This window comes from Balaenoptera musculus, chromosome 2, assembly GCF_009873245.2.
Source record: "Balaenoptera musculus isolate JJ_BM4_2016_0621 chromosome 2, mBalMus1.pri.v3, whole genome shotgun sequence".
In the NCBI taxonomy this organism is placed as follows: Eukaryota; Metazoa; Chordata; class Mammalia; order Artiodactyla; family Balaenopteridae; genus Balaenoptera; species Balaenoptera musculus.
Window position 1 is genome coordinate 172,706,553 of NC_045786.1, and position 20,580 is coordinate 172,727,132.

Consider the following 20,580-nt stretch of genomic DNA (forward strand, 5'->3'; position numbering starts at 1 on the left):
GTCAAGGAGGCGAGCCAGATGGAAGCAGAGAGAATCCAGTCCAGACGATCAGATGGTAGCACACGCTGGGGGTTGTGCTGGCAATGTTGGCGAGAGGCCTGGTCGCGCCTTTAGAGGGAGACACGTAAAGGAAGGCCGGAGGGTAGCATGGCCACGGCAAGGTGTCCCCACGGCACCGGGACCTTAGCCCCCAAGAGTGCTGGGCCCCCTGGAGGTGGAGCCAACCTCTTAGAGGCTCACCAAGGGGCTTAACCAGCCAGGGGCTCAAGGCAGGGGAAGGGGCGACTGGGAAACCCAACTGTTCGTAGACGGGGTGTCAGTCATGGGGGAGGGTGGGTGTGGTCTGTGTCAGGGACAAAGCTGGAGAGGGGGCAGGACCCGTGGGTTTTATCCCCAAAACAGTGTGCAGGTGTCACAGTGTCATCCAGAGCCAGTGGCCTCGGCAGGCTTGCGCTCAGAAAGCTCTTCCGACGCTCGGGGGCTCCTGGGGAGACGTGTGGAGATGACGCTGCTGGACGGGCTGACGGGGGCGGCAGGCTCAGGGTGCCGCGGGGGCCTGGGTGCCCATCGTGTGGAGGAAACGGAGGCAAGGGTGTGGCTCCCGCAAGGAAGCGGCGTGTTTCCCAGGGTGGTGGAGGGGCTGGGCCAGGCGGCCACGGGGGCCGGGGGTGGGGAGGGGGCGCTGGCGAGGGTCAGAGAGACCCACGGGGCATGAGGAGGGGCACAGACTGTCGTCCCAGCAGTGACAGAGGAGCGAGGGGCCGGGGCGGCCGGCGCCACAGGCCAGGGAAGGGGAGCTTCAGGGACGACTGTGGCCAGCACGTGGCCACAGAGCGGTCACCCGCGGCCTGGTGCCCGGCGTCCCTTCGGAGAGGCGAGGCCCAGAGCCGCGGGGGTGAGCCGAGGGGTCGGGAGGAGGAGGGGCTGCTGAGAGCTGAGCGGCCCTCCTGGTCGCTCGCCTGGCGGGAGGGAGGTGGTGAGCCAGGCGGGGGGTGGGGGGGGGAAGGGGTGGGTGCCGGGTCCCCAGCCCAGGCAGAGGGGCTCGCTGTGGCCAGGAGGGCACGAGCCGGGCACAGGGCCTGGGGGAAGGGGTGCGAGGCTGCAGCTCGGAACCCCAGCTCCCCCTTTACTGGCCTGGGGCCCCGCGGTTAGCGTAGGTACCTCAGCGTTCCCGTCAGCCAAATGGGATCATAGCACACACTTTACAGGCTGTACTTGGAATAGTGCCCAGCTCGCGGCAGACGCACAGAGAGTGGACGCCAAATGCTGAGGACAGTCAGGGCATTCCGTGTACCTTAGCTCACCTGCGCCGTCACAGCCACCTCTGAAGTGATCTCATCCCCACGTCCCACTCACGGAAACAAAGTCAGAAACCCGTCCTGCTCAGAGCAGAGCCGGACTTGGCCCAGAACCCGAAGGGAGTGGAGTCCCAGGGCGCCCCGTGGGGAACAGGAGAGGGAGCCAAGGGGACCCCACTGACACGTGGGCGGACCAGGCCTCCTGCAGGGCCAGCCACGGGGTTGCAGAGTGAGATGCGAGCTGTGGGACCGATTGGGGTTGTGTCGTTTGGGAGGAGAGCAGAGAGGGTGTGAGTAAAAGGGTGTGACCAGTGATGGGGTTTAGGCGAGTTTGGAAAATGCCGAGAACATGAGGACCAGGAGCGAGGGCGCAGATAGAGGAGGGCAAGGCTGTGCACAGAGGTTGGGGGCTGGAGGTGGAGGTTTCCGCGGGAAGCATTCCCATTACCAGACCCAGGGTCACGGGGAGTCAGCAGGCCGGAGGCTCCAGGGCGGGGTGTTGCCCAGCAAGGGGCTGGGACAGTCTGGAATGAGGCGACGCCAGGGGCCAGGCGCTGCAGGCGTAGGCCATGCAGGGAGCACTTCCCTGCACGTGGGCTCCCTTCAGGAGGGGCCGTGGGGGTGGCTTGGGCCAGGAGCCCTGGAGCCGAGCCCTGAGCGCTGACCTGGCCGAGAGTGACTCCGCGCTTTGCATTGCAGTACGCAGTGTGTAGTCAAGCGAGCGCCATGAGCCTTCCGGTGGCAGTGGAGACAGATGGGCCTTTATTTGAAGATGTGCAGATGTTGAGAAAGACAGTGAACGAAGAGGCTCGCCAGGTAAAAGTGCACAGAGCTAAGCTGGGTGCGCTCCTTAGAGACTTGCTTAAGACGTGCCTGTGATTTTAGTGATGTGATAGACAGCAGTGCCTCCTGTGTAAGCTAAAGTGAAAAATTACATGGTGGTAATCTTACAGGAAACATTTCATCCATGTATCTTAGATCAAATTAGTAGAAACAGTTTTTAAGGATTAAGTATGTGCCTGAAATGTGTTTCTTCATTTACTTTAACAGTAATAATCCCAATTCTTAACTGCAGTCAAATGTTAACGAGAGCAAAGACTCAAAGGTTTGCGGTAAAGTCTTCCCTCTCTGCTCCCTCTGCCCCCTTGCGACTTCTGCTCTGGCCCAGAGGCGTCCCCTCTTACTTCTCCACAGAGTTACTGCCGGCCCCCGGGCCCCAGGACGTCAGGCAGAGCCCTCATCCTGTCAACAGCAGGGTCACGCTGCCTCGCAGGCCTGTGCCAGGGTCAGGGCTCTGTCAGGACCCTCATGCAATACCCACACTCAAGTGGTTCTGTTTCCACTTTGTGGAGATGCATACTTAGATCACCACCGATCCAAAGAAAGGCCCCTGTCACTAAATGGGGAACCTTTACGACTTAGGCTTTAAAGAGGGTAGTGGGTGGAGTTCCCGCGTATAAGGGGCCTTTCAGTTGCTGTAGGTCTCTGATTGTACCTCCTGTTCTCAACACTTGCAGTTGATAAAGTGCTAACTGGATTTGGGGATATGGCCCTTTCTGACTCTGAAACTTTAATCCCCTTTGAGCTAAGAATTCCTAAAGACATCCAGCACTACAATTCTGAAAAGTAACAAGTTAGGCTAAAATTATAACTGCATACTGAATGCAGATGGTTTCTAGATGATAGTGTCATTCTGAGCTCAAACAGAGAGGGTTTTTTTTTTAACCTACTTGTTTTTAACTCAAGTAAATTGTATTCCCCACCTGATCAGACAGGATGAGGCATTACCGAGAGCACAGGCTCTAGACCACGCAGACTGCACTGCCCAACACGGCAGCCCTGAGGCACAACGTGACATGTGGCCGTCTGCACTGAGCTGTGCTGCAGCCCAGAACACACACGGGAGCTGCCAGGCTTCGTGTGAGGAAAGGACCTAGAAACATCTCCTTCATAATTTTCTGTTACTGATAACATGTTAAAATGATAGTATTTTGGATATACTGGGTTAAATTTTTAAAATATTATTAAAATAAATTTCATCAGTTGCTTTTCACTTTTTCAATGTGGCTGCTAGAAAATCTGGAATTACATATGTGGCTGGCATCGTCTTCCGACCAGGCAACGCCGGGCCAAATGCCTTTTTCTTGGTGCTTCCAGAGTAAAGCACCTGCACTGGCTCATCCTTGCCTCTTCCTGCCCAGCTAGCTCTCGGCCTCAGGTTAAGATAAAGGCAGGTGGACGCAGACACTAAACATACAGTGCAAGAGCATCAGTAACTCGTTTTCTACTTAATCCAGTTGGATTCCATAATTTCCTCGCCATATTCTTAGCAATGAACAGATTGAATAAAAAACATGAAAATCCTTATCTTTTTCTCTCTCTCTGGGGTGTTAATTTTCTTCTTAATTTTTTTTTAAACTTGGAAAGGAATTTGAGGCCACCTCTTTGATTACCATTTTGATTTTTTGGCTTCAGGTGGGCTAAGGACGTGAGCACTGGCCTCGTTACTGCAGGCGGTCAGAGGAAATCAAAATCAGGGCCCCTCCTACCAGCAAGCCTGCCCGTGGGTTTGTGACCACACGCTAGTCTTAAGGTCACTCAGGCCATACAACATAGAAAAGGAAACTGAGGTCTTACAAGCCAGTCTTTACACATTAAATATTTTTAGGGTTGGAGGATTTTTCTTTTTGGTAGGTACATCCTTTGACTTGATAACTAAAGCTAGGAAAAGAATAGACTATGCCCAAAATGTAATGAACGTATTACATAATTACGTAATCTATGGACCTGTTTCTGATTTAGGGCCCACTCTGTAGGAGATGAAGAACGCAAATTAAAATAGCATTCTCATCTTGAGTAAGACTGCCTCTGAAAGTCAGCTCTAGTATCTCCGTGGTGGCCGATCTTCCAGCGGCCCTTGGAGGAGGGCGTGTCTCCTTCCCCGCAGGAGTTACGGAGGAAGCAGCCTCTGTAGTCATCTACTCGTTAGTTCTGAGACACCATGTGTAGACAGGACATTGCTTGGAGAACTCTTTTAGTTTGCTGGTTTGTTTTCATGACTTTTGAAATTAGACTGTATGACTGAGTTTTCTGTGTAATTGACATTCGTACAAAAATTATCCCCCTACTCATAACCTTTAGATTTCTACAGATCACATTCCTGGGTTGGAAGACTCCATGCTATTAAGACGTCAGTTCTCCCCCAAAATTAAAGCAATCCAGTCAGAATCCCAACAGGCACTTTTCTTTTTTTTAAAGACATTGGCCAGTTAATTCTAAAATTCATATGGAAATGCAAAGGACCTAGAATAGCCGAAATAACTCTGAAAAAAGAATAAAGTTGGAAGACTAACACGACCCAATTTCAAGACTTACTGTAGATTTCTGTGGATCAATTGAATTTCCCCCAAATATCAAAATAATCCCGCATTTCTTTGAAATGATTCGAATGTGGGCTCAGGATGCACGTGAGGTAAATGACAGTGTTGCCGGAGAATCCAGGAGAGGAGACCCTAATGCTAGTGGAATGTACTTGGTTGGAATTTTGTGGAGGAATTCAATTATATATTTACCTGTCAGAACCATGATTTGGGTTTCTTTTGAGAAAATTGTGTAACCCTATATAGAACCTCCAGAATAAACTAGTAAAGTTCATGTGAATGACATTTATATCAGAGACATTTAAAATGTTTTACAATTCTCATTTTTGACAGTCGGTCGGGAGGAAAGCAGTGTCAACAATGCAGTTAAGGAAGGTGTAGAAAGACGGAAGGTGGGAAGTGAAGGTATTCCTTACTCAATACGTAGAAGTGTATTTAAGGCTTTTATATTTAGGAAAAGCACTGACAATGTTATGTACATGAAGTATTTTCCCTTTTTTCCCTGTCATTCCAGCTTGTGATGGTGAAGACAAAGAAATCTGGTCCCTCAAGAGATTTTTGATGAGTTCTATCCTAAATTCAGTAGTAAAACGTGCACTGTTCTGTATGATATGACCCACCCCGATGTTGTTTTCCCATTTACTGTATAGATTTAGCCTTTCAGAGCTGCCATTCTGCTGCAGACAGAGGCCGTTTCTCTCCGGCTTGCGTCTCCGTAGGGGCGTCTGGGGCAGCGTGTCCGTCTGTCTTGTCCGCCCACCGTCGACAGCATGTTCGGCCCACGCATCCCTCCACCAGTGTCACTCATCTAGGGGGACCGTCTGCATGATGTCCCACTCTCCTGCTTCCCCTTTTTCTGATTTTTTTTCCCCCCTTGTCGCTTGTGAAATTGCTCTCTGCTTTACACACTGGCTTTAAATGGCTATGCAGAAAGGCTCAGATGGGTCCATCACACTCTCTGTCCTTCCAGAAGCTTCCAGGGTCATGTTTGCCTTCTCAATTTGCAATTATTGGTTCCAGGCATTTTCTATCAAAATGTTTCTTCTCTTTGGAATGCCTGTTGCGACATTTATTAAATATTTCAAGTATCTGACAGGCTTGATTTTGTTTTGCTTCGCTTTGCTTTGTTTTACAGCTCTGCCTGGAATGGACATGAAATTCAGGGTAGAATTTCCCTCTGAGTTTTGCATGGGTTGAAGGCAAACACGCTGCACAGACGAGACCACTCTTACAAGGACTGTGACCGTGACAGGCAGCCCCTCGGGGACGGGGGTGGGTGACTCCACAGTCTTCTGACACGCAGGGTTGTCCTGAAGACATCTTACACTAGTTCCCAGGAGAAAGAAATCAGAATTCCTGCCTTTGCCATAAATGAACATTAATATTCAAATAACAGTTCTAGAAATAATCCTAAAATGATGTCACAGAAAATTCCTTACAAACCTTGATATTATTGAGGTTGTCAGAGATAAATTTGCAAAGAACCCTAAGAAATATTAGCTCTGCAAAAGTGTGCACTTTTCATATATGGTGTCTGCAAGGCCTTGGCTGTTTCATTAACGCAAAGAGAATTACACTTTGCATGTCGTACCACCGATGTTGGCAAGCTGGGTGCTGTAAGGAGTGGTTAGGGATACGTTCTTTCTGTTGTCAAGTGGTTGACTTAATGCAGGTTTCTTCTGGTAGGTGTTTGACCACCACCACAAACGTAACTTCTTCTCTTATATAATCTCCCCTTTGCTGGAGACACTAAACAGAAAGGAAGGCGTGGTTCTGGTTCAAGTTCCTCGTGCACAGGCAGCCTACTGGTACCTACGTCGTGTCTAGGTGATTTAGGTGGCTTGTTGTTTTGTTTCAGAGATACTGCTATTGATGCAATGGCCCTACTCCAAAACCGAATAACTTGTTTAACTATTATGCATGGAAATGGATGCTTTCAGTGTATAAACACCCCATATCAGGCCCCCCCCCCTTTCTTTGCAGACACAGATCTCTAAATCCCCATGCAAAAAGGGATTCACGTAGGGTTTTTTTGTTTTGGGGTGTTTGTTTTCGTTTTGTTTTGTTGAGTAAAACCAAAATTTCCTAACTTTAGGAAAAAAATGGAATGGAGAAGGGAGTCTTTTATATCTTACCCTTAATATTAGGAAATTTTATACAAATAATTAAATACAGTTTTTCTGAATTCTAGAGGGTTTTTCCCCCTACATGACCCATTTAATACCTCTCATTTTAAGTATCGTTTTTCAAATTTGATAGAAGTTTTAGACCTGTTATTTATTGGTTTCGAGTCCAGTTTAAATATGTTATTCATTCTTTCTTTTTATTTACCTCCAAGGGAAATTTCAACTTCCTGACATGCTTCTGGAAGGGACATAGCCATAAAATGACTTCGGTAACATTTTATGAAATAGGAAGATTTTACCATTTATGGGATTTACTAAAACTGGTGAATTTGCAAAATAGCGGTACTCAATGCTCTGTACGAAACTACGCATTTTAGAAGACAACAGTGCCAATATTATGCACGCCGTCCTTGGGTTACTTTTAATAAACGAGGCGTTCTTGGTTAATGAGGGTGATAAGAGACATCCCGCCCTTTGTGTGCTCCAGATCCCCAGGGAGGCGCTGAGTGTGGGCACCGCTGGCTCAGTGCAGAGCGAGCACACTTCCAGGTCGCTGGGTCTGTAGCCAACGCCGTGCGTTTTTATTCCAGGCACAGAAGGACCTGAAGAAGGACCGGCCCCTGGTGCGCCGCAAGTCCGAGCTGCCCCAGGACCTGCACACCAAGAGCGCCCTGGAGGCCCACAGCCGCGCTGAGGAGCTGGTCCCCCAGGACGGGCGCTAGTCCCGACGCCGTGCGGGCGCCAGTCCTGCTCCGATCTGTAGAAAATACACGCTCTGTGTGCCATACAAATCAGTTACACTCGAGTCAAAGCTTTCTCCAACCCCGTTCTGTAGGCAATAACATCCTTACGCCTCAGCTCGAGACTAGGAGTTCAAACAATGGTGACCACCCAGGGCCACGTGCCGCCCATGGTGTCCCCTGCACGGTCCCAAGTAAGCCGGTTTTCCAAAATCAGAGCTAAGGAAAGCACCCTAGTCGTCATCTTCACGTTCTCCCCAAATGGAATTTGCGATCATTTAAGATAGGTGGTCCAGTGATAATATCAATGTTTTTCAAATCAAAGGAGCACTTTAAAAAAGTATTACCTATTTTTTAAGACTTCACAACCCTTGAGATTGTTTCCACGTGATTGTTAACGCCAGCAGTTTCTTTCTGGGGTTTTTTGGTTTGTTTTTGTTTTTTAATCTCATTGAAGTGGTTCTTTGCTGTCATCGTTCCAACACAGCTCAACTGGGAAAGTGACACGACAATCCCCGGCCGCTGTCTTTTCCTAAGGTACTGCTTTACTTTGACCAATACCATGCGTACCACGTCCTGCTGCTTCTGTGTATTGCTAAAGCCGTATTGCCAAGTCTGCGTTCCAGGACCAGGACCCGGGAGTGAGCTCGTAGCGGAGATTTGTTTTAGAAAGAGCTTTCTCCTGACTGGAATTGGAATGTTAAAGTGACGTGTTCGTGTTTTACTCTTTGCAGAATGACTTCTCTCTACTTACACATTGTTGCCCTTGAACAAGGCTCTTCAATTAATAAAATTATATTCTCTGAGAAGTCCACATTTTGTAGAAAATTAGGACGAGATCATCTTGAGTGAGGCCAGCTCTCGGTCTGATGCAGACCACCGCTGCCTTTGGGCAAAAGTAGCAGAAACAGCGCTGTGGGCAGGCACCCCCCCTCCCCACAGTGTGGCCCTGAGGGCTTCGTGGAGGAGGCAGCAGCGACGGCTTCCAAGGAGTCTCTTTCTGTTGGAAAGAGCGCACGTAATAGATGCCTCATAAGGAAAATACAGCGTCTTGAGTTTTCATCGGTCTTCAATGCTGCTAAATATTTCAGACTTCCTTGCATGTATTAAGCTTTTTGTTTTTGATGGAACAGCACGAGGAGAAAAATCTTTAAACTTGATGCTTTGTTCTTTATTTCTCTCCGGGTGGCCAGTATTTTGACTTACTTATCCTGCTTGAAAGCTATTTGAGATGCGTACTGCTGCTCTAAACCAGTGATTCTAGTTTCTTCTGTCTCTGGCATAAGATTCTATAACTTGATGTTAAATGTCTTGATGCATCAAAGGTAAAACGTGGCTTCTTTCAGGATCTGTTTTTTAGTTGAGGTCTCGGGAATCCACTCAGACATTGTGAGAAGCGGACGTGGTTCCCTGTGCAGCTGTGGTACCTGCTGCCCGTTGGTTTCACTTAAATCCTTTGATGATGTTTATTTCCTTGTTTCCTGTAGGAAAATCATTTGGAGGGAGGGGATTTCTTGTGTTCAAAGCAAGTACTGAATTAGAAGGCTGCCCCAGCTGAAAGGGGAGAAGCCCGCTTTGTGAGGAGGAACACTTCCTGAGAAACTTGACGAGTATCCATCCACTTTACCATGATGAAATTTATCATTTAAAAAAAGTTTAGATGCCTTCTCCTTTTGAGGGAAAAAGGGTGCTTTTTATTGTATAAAGCAGCGTCTTATGTATTTTGATAAACCATTGTTTGAACTTCCGTCTTTAGCTGATAGATTCTCAGATACACTTGATTTGGATGTTCTCAGTTATGTTTGTGACAGAGGTTTCTGGGAAGCCTCTCCTCTTGCCCTAGGGAAAAAGCAAAATCTCAGTGTTTGGGTGATGTGGAAAGCTCAGTGTATAAGAACATCTTTTTGTCTAGGTTTTACTTCTGCTCTTTATTGAAGACAAACATTCACCAAAAAGGGAGAAAAAAAAAAAGTTTTGAGAGAAACTAATTTTCTTTGACAAGAGTATTATTTAATATTTTGGCCTATGAAAGTTTTCCTAGTTAGTACTCAGATTCCATTTGCTAATTGTTCAACTGACATATTATTACATAGATACACTGTTTATTCTGTACCAAATTGATTTCAGAAGTACTACATTGAAAATAAACTGGTGACTGTTTTTCTTCATAAAGTTCTGCGTTTGGCATCTTCACTCTTTCTGAAATGTATCTGTACATCAGAAATGTCACTATTCCGAGTGTCTTTTTAGTGCAGCTTTAGTATGGCTTCCTTTTAATATTGTACATACATTGTACCTTTGTTTTATGGTAATGAGTAATAAAAATGTAGACTTCATATTTTGTACAAAATGTCCTATGTACAGAATAAAAAAAGTTCATAGAAACAGCAAAAATAGGTAAGTGGCACAATTATTTTTCTTTAGAAAATATCTGTAACTTTATGCTTTAGTGAAATGTTAAGTACCTACATATTTTTTAACATTTTGTAATTCAAAACTTTTTGTTTTGACATTGTTTATGAAGAGAAACTTCATACACTTGCCATTTAATATGCTCTTTTATCTAATTTTAAAAAAAAACTCTAAAAATGGTGTATTATATGGACTAAATAAAGAACATGTGAATTTTACTGCTCATCATGACGCTAAATTTAGCCGTGGTGTTGGGCAAGCCGGTTCTGACCTCTGCCCGGCGACGGTTAGGGGCAGGGCGGCCCCGCCAGGGATACCGGCTGGAAGTCCCTCACTCAGCACTGGCTGGGCGCCCACCCTGCCGTCCGTCACAGCCACGTCTTTGCTGAGCCCTCTGTAAGGTCATTTTTTCTACTTTTCTAATGGGAAAAAGTAGAGATGACCTTTTAACGACCACCTCTTGTTTTGTGAGTAGGCAAATGTGAATCAGAACACAGTTTATAGAAATGGAATTATCTGAGCCCTAACCATGATGTTTAAAATTATTCCTGAAGAGACACTGAAGTCCTGAGAACAGAGTCGTGTGGCTGAGACTATGAGTTTGGGGTCCTCGCTGATCCACTCCCTTCTTACTGGGGCCTCGCTGTCTTCACCGGTGCTGTTACCGAAAGGTCGCTGGGGGCAGGTCCAGGATCAAGTTGCTCCGTCCCGTCACTGCGATGACCTCGGCCTCCCAGCAGGCGGGCTGTGACCCAAGCCCCTCAGTTCCTTTATCTGCCAAACGGTCCCTGTGACTCCCCCAACCCCAGGACAGAAGTGCAGAAGTCGCCGTTGGAGCTGGGGTGCAGTGACAAAGCCAGGGGATGTCCCCGGGTGTCTGTGGCCTGAGCATCTGGTGATGGGGGCTGTTTTGGAGACACACGCCTACCCCGCTTCCACCTCGGAGCAGGCGCCCGGGTCTGAAGGCACTTCAGCCCGGGTGCACCTGCTGAAACTGCTGTGTCCTCAGGCCAGGCCTGCCTGTTCCCACCCACCTCTGGCTTGCTCGCTCGCTCTGACACAGACACACCCCGATGTGCTCACACTGGCACTGCACACAGAGTCAGAATATGCAGGCGAGGGGGCACTGGGCAAGGGGCCGGGTAGGGCGGACCCCGGCACCAAAATGTCACAGTGAGAAGCCACCCTAAGGCTGACCTCCATCAGGGCTGGCAACCTGACTAGAGTCTTCATCGCTGTCTCCAAGTGCATTTTCTAGAAACCTGCCTCAAATTAATTGTAAATTCAAAGGCGCCTGCTGACTCCCTCCTGCAGCCCCAAGGCCCACTCCGGCTGGCTGTGAGCCGAAGCTCCCACTTCCGGCCCAAGCAGGCAAGAGCCCCAGGGAAGCTGTTCTGCACACGCCAGCTTGGAGGGTGTGCAGACCTTACCGAAAACGGTCCTCATCAGAAGTTACCGCAGGGTGAGCGCACCGACACCAGAGCAAGGGCGCCTCCCCCCGACCGGGAGTCCAGCCTCCCGCAAGCCGCCGAGCCGGGCCCCGGTGTGCGCCACGCCACGGCTGGCCAGGAGCCAAGGGCGAGGCATAGCCAGAGCAAGTGTTACTGGTGAATGAACAGCTCTAAAGGTTTCTTTTTTTCAGTGTTGTCAGAATCCAGATGCTTCCATAGTGAACGCTCTTGCCGGGAAACCTAGAGGTTGCCTCTTTCAGAAATATTTCTTCTTGCGTTTCAAGAAGACTGGAATAAAAAGACTTCCTGGTGGTCCAGTGGGTAAGACTCCACGTTCCCCATGCAGGGAGCCCGGGTTCAATCCCTGGTCGGGGAACTAGATCCCACACGCCGCAACTAAGACCCGGCGCAGCCAAAACAAATAAATAAATAAATAAATACGATTTTTTAGAAGGCCTGCTGTGGAGAATGAACTTGAGCAAAACCCAACTCCAGGGCAGGTGGCGGTAACAGGCACCGTGGGCCGGGGGAGAAACAGGCCTCCCCAGACCCCGCGCCCAGCCTGACACTTCCGAGACCGTCCGTGGGAGGGCTGTTGGCAAGTTTGGGGCGTCCCCGAGAGCACGCTCAGGTGCACTAATTCCCTGGCAGTACACGCACAAGTGAGCCTAATTCCCTGGCAGTACACGCACAAGTGAGCACAGCTCTTGTACTCACGGTGACGATGTATGACAGCGAAAGGGTCCAGATGGAAATCAGCGCGGGAAGAGACGCACGGGCCAGCGGGGTGGTCCGGAGACCCGGCTCGGAGCTCGCCACCGTCCCCTCCCCATGGAGTCGCGCGGACAGCCCACTCCTCCCAGCCAGTGTGGCCCCAGCCTTGGCGTCCGGGGGTCGGTCACATTGACTGGCTGACTAGCGTCCAGCCCCTCCAAAGGTGGAGCTGATTCCGTGCGGTCCGAGCCCCCCAGCCCAAATCCCACTGTTAGCACAGACTATCCAGTGAGGCCCAAGGCCCCCGGGCCAACACGGACACCATCATCAGGCAGGACCTTCCCAGGGCTTAGAGGTGACCTGCCGGGAGCAAAGGGCAGACCCCTGTTTGGGCAAGGAGAGCCCTTCGGGGCACAGCTGCCTGACCATCGAGGAGCTGGAAGCACGGAGAGGTTCGTTAACCGGCCCGGCCACGGCGAGCACGGGGAGAGAAGGGGGCCGGGGGCTCATGCGTGCACGGCCTCTGACTCAAAGCTCTTCCCGCCGCACAGCCACTTGCAAACGGAGAGGAAGGGGCTGCGGCTAAACTGTGAGAAGTAGACGCTTCCAGAGACGAGATTCGTCAGCTGCCCGGCGGAAGGACAGAACCTAAAGATTCGGGGCAGGTCTCCATCGCCCTAAGAGGCAGTAGCTCCAAACCTTGAAATGGCTGAGGGATGACTTGCATTTATATCAACATCAAATAAACATGGAACCACGCCTTGCTTTATTTTTTTCCCCTTCAACTCAGAGTCTGAATGTGGGGGAAATGTGTTCATTGCTCCCTAGGCATCTAGAATAGGCCATTTGGCAAAGGACATGCTGGTAATGAGTAGCGGAAGGGGAGGTGTCTAGGTAGCCAGTCGTCTCGGTTATCAGTCTGGCAAGGTAAGGGCCCAGGCAAAGTCTCCAGGGTGGGAATCTCTGGCAAAAGAGACTTCCTGACTTCACTTACTCATTCAAAACACGATGAACAGGCCCACTGCCCAAACCAAGAAGCAATCCAGTAACCGTAACTTACATCGACATCCCTCACGAGCTTTCTTCTCCAGCCTGGAGACTGGCATGACTTCATCCCATAGCAAGTTGCTTCGTGGGTGAGGAGACCCAGGTCCCTGGAGGCTCAGTGAGTGTAAAAGCCACGTCTCCCAATTCCTGGCCCCTTGCTCGTGCCAACATGATTTGAGACCCCAGATCTTCTCCACCTAAGGTGATGCTGGGACCGTGTCGCATCTCTGATGGCTGTGCACAGGTTCCCACCACCAGTCTGCACACACCAGTGCTGGGCATGATAAAGGGCTCCCCCGTACTCAAGACAAAAGGGCAACGAGCCGGTTCCCTTCCATTAAAGCCCTATCTATCCTTTAACTGACATGCTTTTCCTCCACTCTTGGCATTAAACCTTCAGGAAATGGCAAACAGGACTTCCCTGCTGGCCCAGTGGTTAAGAATCCTCCTGCCAACACCGGGGACACGGGTTCGATCCCTGGTCCAGGAAGATCCCACGTGCCACGGAGCAACTAAGCCCGTGCGCCACAACTACTGAGCCTGCGCTCTAGAGCCCATGAGCCACAGTTACTGAAGCCCGCGCGCCTAGAGCCCGTGCTCCACAGCAAGAGAGGCCACCGCAATGAGAAGCCCGTGCACCGCAATGAAGAGTAGCCCCCGCTCGCTGCAACTAGAGAAAGCGCATGCGCAGGAACGAAGCCCCAACGCAGCCAAAAATAAATAAATAAAATTTATTTATTTATTTAAAAATTAAAAAAAAATTTTAAATGGCAAACATAAATAGCAGTTTCTTAGTAATTCCCTACTTGAAAACAGTTGGCAATACCGTGTGCCACCCTCCACCACCCGGAAAAAATAATATGGCAACAGGGCAGATCAGCCTCCTGACCTGTGGAATCTGAAATTCTGGGAACCCCTGGTCTAGTTCAAAACCCTTGTTTTACAGAAAATGAAATAGACCCAGAGACAGGAAAGCCCGGAACTAGTGGACGCTGGCACCCGGCCCATCGTACATATTTAATGGGATCTCAGAGTTGTGTGCTTGTGGGTCATCCTTTATGTTGCCTGCCACTTGCATTCTTTCTAGGTTGTGAATTTTTAAAATATCTCTAGGAAAATGAAAGATTTACTTGAGATAGGCAACAAGCTTCATATGGAAATGTTTTAAACAAGTAAAAATTTAGGTATTTCCTGAATAGAAAAAAATGCCATATTAAAATCCAAGTTTCTCAGAACATTTGAGGAAAGCTTTTTGGAATCATCCGTGCATTGTACAGGATGTACCAGAAATGCTCAGTCATTTATAACCACACATTTTCTATTTAAAAAAAAAAAAGGTACCCATATTTTTCACCCGTTGATCTTGCAAAACTTGAGTATAAAAAAATTAAAATCAAACACAGGCCCCCTAGGGTGAAGACTTGACCCAAGTGAAGATAGTGGAGAGAATTCCAATCAACAGATGTCTGTGCGCTTGTGGGCGCTGGGCCCTCAGGGTGCCTGGGACGGTCTTGACACCCACACACAGAGGGGCCGGTGCTGGCAGGACAGGCCACACCCGCCTGCCACCTCCCAGCCACGACCCTGCACTCATCTTCATCCCAGGAATTGGTGCTGTCACCACTGCTGGTCAAACCCGGAACACAACCTGGATTCTCCCCCAACTAGGGATTCTTAAATCCCAGAGACTGCGCCTCCCGGGTGCATCTCTGTCCAACTGCCTTGCCCCAGCTTCCATCATCCCCTAGACAGTGTGACAGCTTTCTCTCCAGAGCATCTTAAACGGTGATCACGTCACCCTCTTGCTTAAAACCCTTGAGTGGCTTCACATGGCACTTAAATAAAGCCTGAACTCCTTGCCATGGAGATAAGAATCTCTGATCTGACTCCTGCTGACCTCTGCAACCCGTGTTCAATGTGTTCCATCAGTGGGCTCTACGTCTCACCCAATGATCTCTTTCCCACCACAGGGCCTTTGCACAGGCTGTCATGCCCATCCCATCCCCCAAAGTGGCCTGGCTGACTTCTTTTTATCCCGCCAGTCTAAACGGCAATGTTTTCTCTGAAAGAGTCCTTCTCTGACCACCCTATCGAGTTGGACACCCCCGTTACCCTCAGCCCACCCCCTTTCCTTCAGAGCCCTGATACAATTTGTAATTATATTTGTTTCTTAGTTAGGCGCCTCCACCATCAGACAGGGACCTCATCTGCTTTTTCATCGTGTGTCCCCAGTGCCCAGCTCTGCCCCTGGTGCAGACTTTGCTCACTTTGTCAGGCAAATGAAGGTGCAAAATGCTGGGATGCCCGCCGGGGAGGGGCTGGGCCCCTGAAGGAGGCAGGCCGTGGGGAAGGGAGTCTCGCTCACTGCTCATCCCATCCCGGGGTTTATGGGATGTGCCAGACAGTAATGGTGGTGATGAGCTTCACAGACATCCTGCTTGTACGGAGAGATGCCCAACAAGTCAGGATCACGACAGGGAGAGGGCGGGGCGCTGCAGGGGACGTCTCATCGGGCTCTGCTCAGCGAGGGTGGAAAATGTTCCAAGCAAAGGGCTGTGTACAAAGACCCAGCGATGGGGGAGGCATGAAGTTTTGCTGGGGCTACACCGTCACCAGAGGGACCAGGGAAAGTGGCCGAGGAATGAGGCTGCAGGGCCAGCTCGCTGCGGAATGTGGACCTAAGCCGATAGGCGGCGGGGGGAAGAGACACCTAAGCCCCTCAAATTGAATGAGCTGGGGAGAGTGGGGGCCCCGTGCAGGAGCACCCCGTGCACCCTGCCTCGGGGTGCGAAGCCTCTGCTACCGCTGGGACTCGGGGCGTCTGGCCGTGGGGACCAGGCGTGAAGCCCCTGCGTTCCCAACGCCCGGGTGTCAAGGAGTCGGGCCGCGATGGCAAGGGAAGGAAGGCTGGTGGCCGGAGAAGGCTGTGCAGGGTCCCCTTGCACAGAGGGTGGACGGGGTGTCCACGCGCTCTCCCACCACCCCAGCGCCAAGCCAGGGGGCAGCCCGGGGACGGAGACTCGGAGGGTGCGTGGCCCGCCCTGTTCTTAGCAGGAGCGAAGCTGGTGCCTCCCTCACCCGGGTGGCGGGGATCCTAACACCGCTCTCATCCTCCACCCGCCCCTGCCCGCCCAGACCCCGGCCAGACGCGGGAGGCACACAGGAAGGAGAAGCAGCGAGGTGGCCCCGAGCTCAGCTGGGTGGCGCTGAATGTTGATGCCATTCGACCTCACGCATTTGGTCCATTCCCTCCACACACGTCTTTGTTTTATTCTGAGCGGGATGGCGCTATCCTCGAGCACCTCCCCGTGTGCAGAAGAGAATGAATTGACATCAAACAGGTGATTACCCCGTAATGCCCCCCGAGGGGCAGCTGGGACAGATGCCAGAGGGCCCCACCCACTCACGGCAGCTTTCTAGCTCACCCTCCGAAGCTGGGCTCCAGGGAGGAAGGCGACTTGCAGCCTTCACACTGGACTGCGATTCCAGCTCCATCCCCCTCCATGCTCTCATCTGTGAAATGCAGATCATGATTCAGTCCTTGTAGGTGTTTGGGAGGATTAAAGAAATGATCATTTGAAGTGGGCAGAGGAAGCTCAGCAGACGGCCCCTGCTGTAACTGTTACGTGTCCTCACCCCGTTCCGCAGTGAGAAAACAAGGGCTCCGCGAGGGAAGCGGGGGCTCATCCACGGAAAAGTCAGCCACGCTGGTGGGAGGAGCTGGTCACCATGGACCCGAGAAGGAAATTCCCACCACAGTGGGGAGGCTGGGAGGAAATAGCATTTATGTTTATTGTGATGGATATGCAAACTTGTACAACTCCTTGGAAGGGCAGTTGGGTAATGTTTAAAATATTAAATATTAAAACTATTTTAAATGTCATGCCTTTGACACTGCAAACCTGCTTCTAGGAATTTAGCCACCAGTAACACTCGCACAAGAGAATGATGGCTGTAAGCCTGAGAATGTTCATGGTAGCCCTTATTCTCCATAGTGAAAAGTGGTAGAAGCCACAGAGAATGTATTAAATAAATACAGGTGCATCCTGAGAACTTAGAGCTCCTGGCACATAATGGCTCCATCCAAACCCCGGCACTGAGACGACTAAACTCTAGCCCGGTTCTAGCAGCAGGAGGCTGTGTCCCTAGGATGACCCCAGCCCCCCATTAAAATGCCTGCCTGAGAAAGCCCAAGGCTGCCAGGAGAATTTCCCATTTGTTCCAGCCAACCCCTGACCACAGGCCCTGACCTGCCTTCCTCAGAGCATTTACTAAGAAGGGCTTACAATTATGAACCTTCCTCGGTCCCTTTGAGGTGTATGTGTACCTTCCACAGCAGAGGGGTGTCTTTCTCAACGACCTGAAAGCCACTCCCTTGAAATGGACTCATCAGGAAGGATAGGGCTTTTACGGAGGGTAGAATTCTGACGGGTAATTATCAGCTAGCAGACACAGCCAGCCCGGTCTCATCTACACTGACCCACCCTTGGTGATTTTTCACTTGAGCGCCACTGCCCACACCCCTCCCCACTCCCTCATCCTCCCTTTAAAACACCAGTCACCTCTGAGGGACTTCCCTGGTGGTCCAGTGGTTAGGACGTGGCGGTCTCACTGCCAGGGGCCCGGGTTAGATCCCTGGTCGGGGAACTAAGATCCTGTAAGCCACGCAGCATGGCCAAAAAAAATAAATGCAATAAAAAATTTTTTTAAATAAAGATAGGCATAAATCAACTATACTCTTATATATTAAACCCCGGTCACCTCTGCGCAAATCAGAACAGAACTCAGCTCTTCCCCTGCTGTCTGTAATGACTGAATAATATCTATTTTCACCACTTTAACTAATGTCGGCTATATTTATCTTCGACCATCCATAGAATGGAATAGTATGTAAACTTTAAAGAAGGTTCTACGTGGGGACTTCCCTGGTGGTCCAGTGGTTAAGACTCTGCGCTCCCAATACAGGGGGCCCGGGAACTAGATCCTGCATGCCGCAACTAAAGATCCTGCACGCGTCAGTGAAGATCCCAAGTGCTGCAACTAAGACCCGGGGCAGCCAAATAAATAAATAAATATTTTTTAAAAAATTAAAAAAGAAGGTTCTATGTGGAGAAGCACTTAAGAGTAGTGCCTGGAACACATTAAATGTATTAACTATTATTATTATGGAGATTAACATTTTTCATCTGTTGGAAAAAAGAATGCATTATGGGTGTATACATATATAAAAATGTATTGAGCTGCAGACTTAAGATTAGTATATTTTATGCTTTCAACTGTTCCATAAAATTTTTTAAAAATGGAGACTGTGTTAAAACTATATGTTATTACATGGAACGTTATTCAAAACATATGTTTAGATGAAACAAGCAAGTTCCAAAACAGTTTGCTTAACAGAATCATATTATATGCATACACATATATAATATCCCCAAACAGAATATATATATCATATACTATATATAACGTCAGTATGTGCCAAAAATAAATATTTCAAGAGCTTATATATTTCTGGAATACGTGCACTAATTTTACAAGTGTACGTTTTACATTTTACAAGTGTACATTCCTGTTCCAGGCTGCAACACTTGGAATCAGCCAGGTCCTGATGCGAGACGCTCAGGCGGTTCCGCTGACACGCAGTCTCCCTCCTCACCACCAGAGGGCTGCCAGGAGCACCCGCCGGGTCGCGCCACCGCCTCCCAGCACATGGGATGCCTGCCTTGAGCCTCCTCTTGCTCAGGTATTTTTACATAATCGCTGGTCAGATTGTACTGTAAACTGGACACTCTGTGCTTCTTGACGCGTTCTCCCTGCATCACACATTCTGAAAGCCTTTAAATGTTAAAAACAAACATTAACTCGGTTATGTTTCTCCAGCCTAACAGTCATGGGTTTTTCAAAGCTAGAATAGGAGAAAGAATGAAAGTAATTTTTTTTTGATTAAAGTGTAGTTGATTTACAATGTTGTGTTCATTTCTGCTCTACAGCAAAGGGATTCGGTTATACATATACATACCTTCTTTTTTATATTCTTTTCCATTATGGTTTATCTCAGGATATTGAATACAGTTCCCCATGCCATACAGTAGGACCTTGTTGTTTCTCCATTCTGTATGTAATAGTTTGCATTTGCGAATCCCAAACTCCCAGTCCGTCCCTCCCCCACCCGGAAGTAATTCTTTCTGAGCACCTACCACGTGCTGGACTGTCCCCCTGCACACAGCATCTTATCAAATTCTCACAACAATTACGTTGGTGGCGTTAATCCCCATTTTTCAGATGAGAACACTGAGATTCTGAGGGATTAAGTGATTTACCCAAGCTCACCAGCTAGTCACTGGTGGAATCCGAATCCCTGCAAGCCAGCAGGGTCCTAAGATTTTGCTTTACCCTCTATAAAGCCCCCACTTGTCTCCAAATTTATGAGTGAAGAAAATAAATCCAGGGTGTGTTGGTGGGAGACCTCAATCAGAACTCAGGTGTCCAGATACCCAGAACGTGCCCTTGCTAATGTGCCCTCTGCCTTCAAGTCTGGTATGCCCCTGGCTGTGACCAGTGCAGAAACACGAAGGCCTGGCATTGCTCTCTGACTTGCCATGTGGTTCAAAATTCAAAAAGAAAAACAGTAAAAAAAAAAAAGAAAACAACTTTCCTTCCTCTGCCCTCTCCGCCCTCTACCATCCACTCACCCAGTTCCACTCCCTGGAGGCAAACTTGCTTATTTTTCCAGAGATTATTTTATATGTATGCAAATCAACATTGTAGTTGTTTTTTTCTGAGTTGCAGTTCCCTGGCTACGGTATCCCCAAAAACCCAGAGACAGTGTCACCTAGCATTATTATTACTAACTATCCCCATATCACAAAGACAAAACCTGAGCCCTTGGGAGCTGGAGTGAACTGCCCAAGGTCCCACAGCAGGACAACTGAGGGTCTGAATCTAAGGATGGTTCTGACCTGGGCAGGCCCCTGGGTCCTGCTCTTCCCAGTGTCCCTTTTGTGTTTGTGTCACTCTCTCCTGCCTCCCTTCCTTCTCTCTCCCTGCTGTAATCACTTATAAACCCTCACCTCCCTGGAGTGTTGCTAAATTCGAATCACAGGTGGGAGGACCTTAAAGGTGGAGTCCAGCCCTCACACTTTACAGATGGGCAAACTAAGGCCCAGGAAGGCTCCTGCACATGTCGGATTTCTACAACCAGCCCTTGCTCAGCCGTTCCCTTTCCCGCCTCTGTCTGCCCAACTCCCTCTTGCTCTTGCATCCCTCACGTAAACAGCCAGCCAGCTCTTCATGTGAGAGCACCGCTGGTTTTGCATCTTCCAAAAAACTCATCTCATCATTCCACACCTTCCTAGCAACGCTCCAAGGGTCAAAACGCTGGCCTTGCACCTTCTCTTCTCTCCTCTCCTCCT

The 20,580-nt window shown here is 49.4% G+C and overlaps 1 protein-coding gene across 5 annotated transcripts in view; it reads left to right on the forward strand.

Annotated features, from left to right (window-relative positions):
* Positions 1-9,880, forward strand: part of PPP2R5C (protein phosphatase 2 regulatory subunit B'gamma) — a 133,440-nt gene extending 123,560 nt beyond the window's left edge. For 2 of the 5 annotated variants that reach the window (XM_036839308.1, XM_036839322.1), the window contains 2 exons: positions 1,998-2,114; positions 7,395-9,880. In XM_036839308.1, coding sequence (XP_036695203.1) covers positions 1,998-2,114; positions 7,395-7,526 — 249 coding nt within the window. In that variant the 3' untranslated portion in view covers positions 7,527-9,880. Of the gene's footprint in view, positions 1-1,997; positions 2,115-5,011; positions 5,075-7,394 lie in introns of those variants that run through there. The other 3 variants (XM_036839319.1, XM_036839332.1, XM_036839314.1) reach the window with 2 other exon arrangements.
* Positions 9,881-20,580: the final 10,700 nt, after the last annotated feature.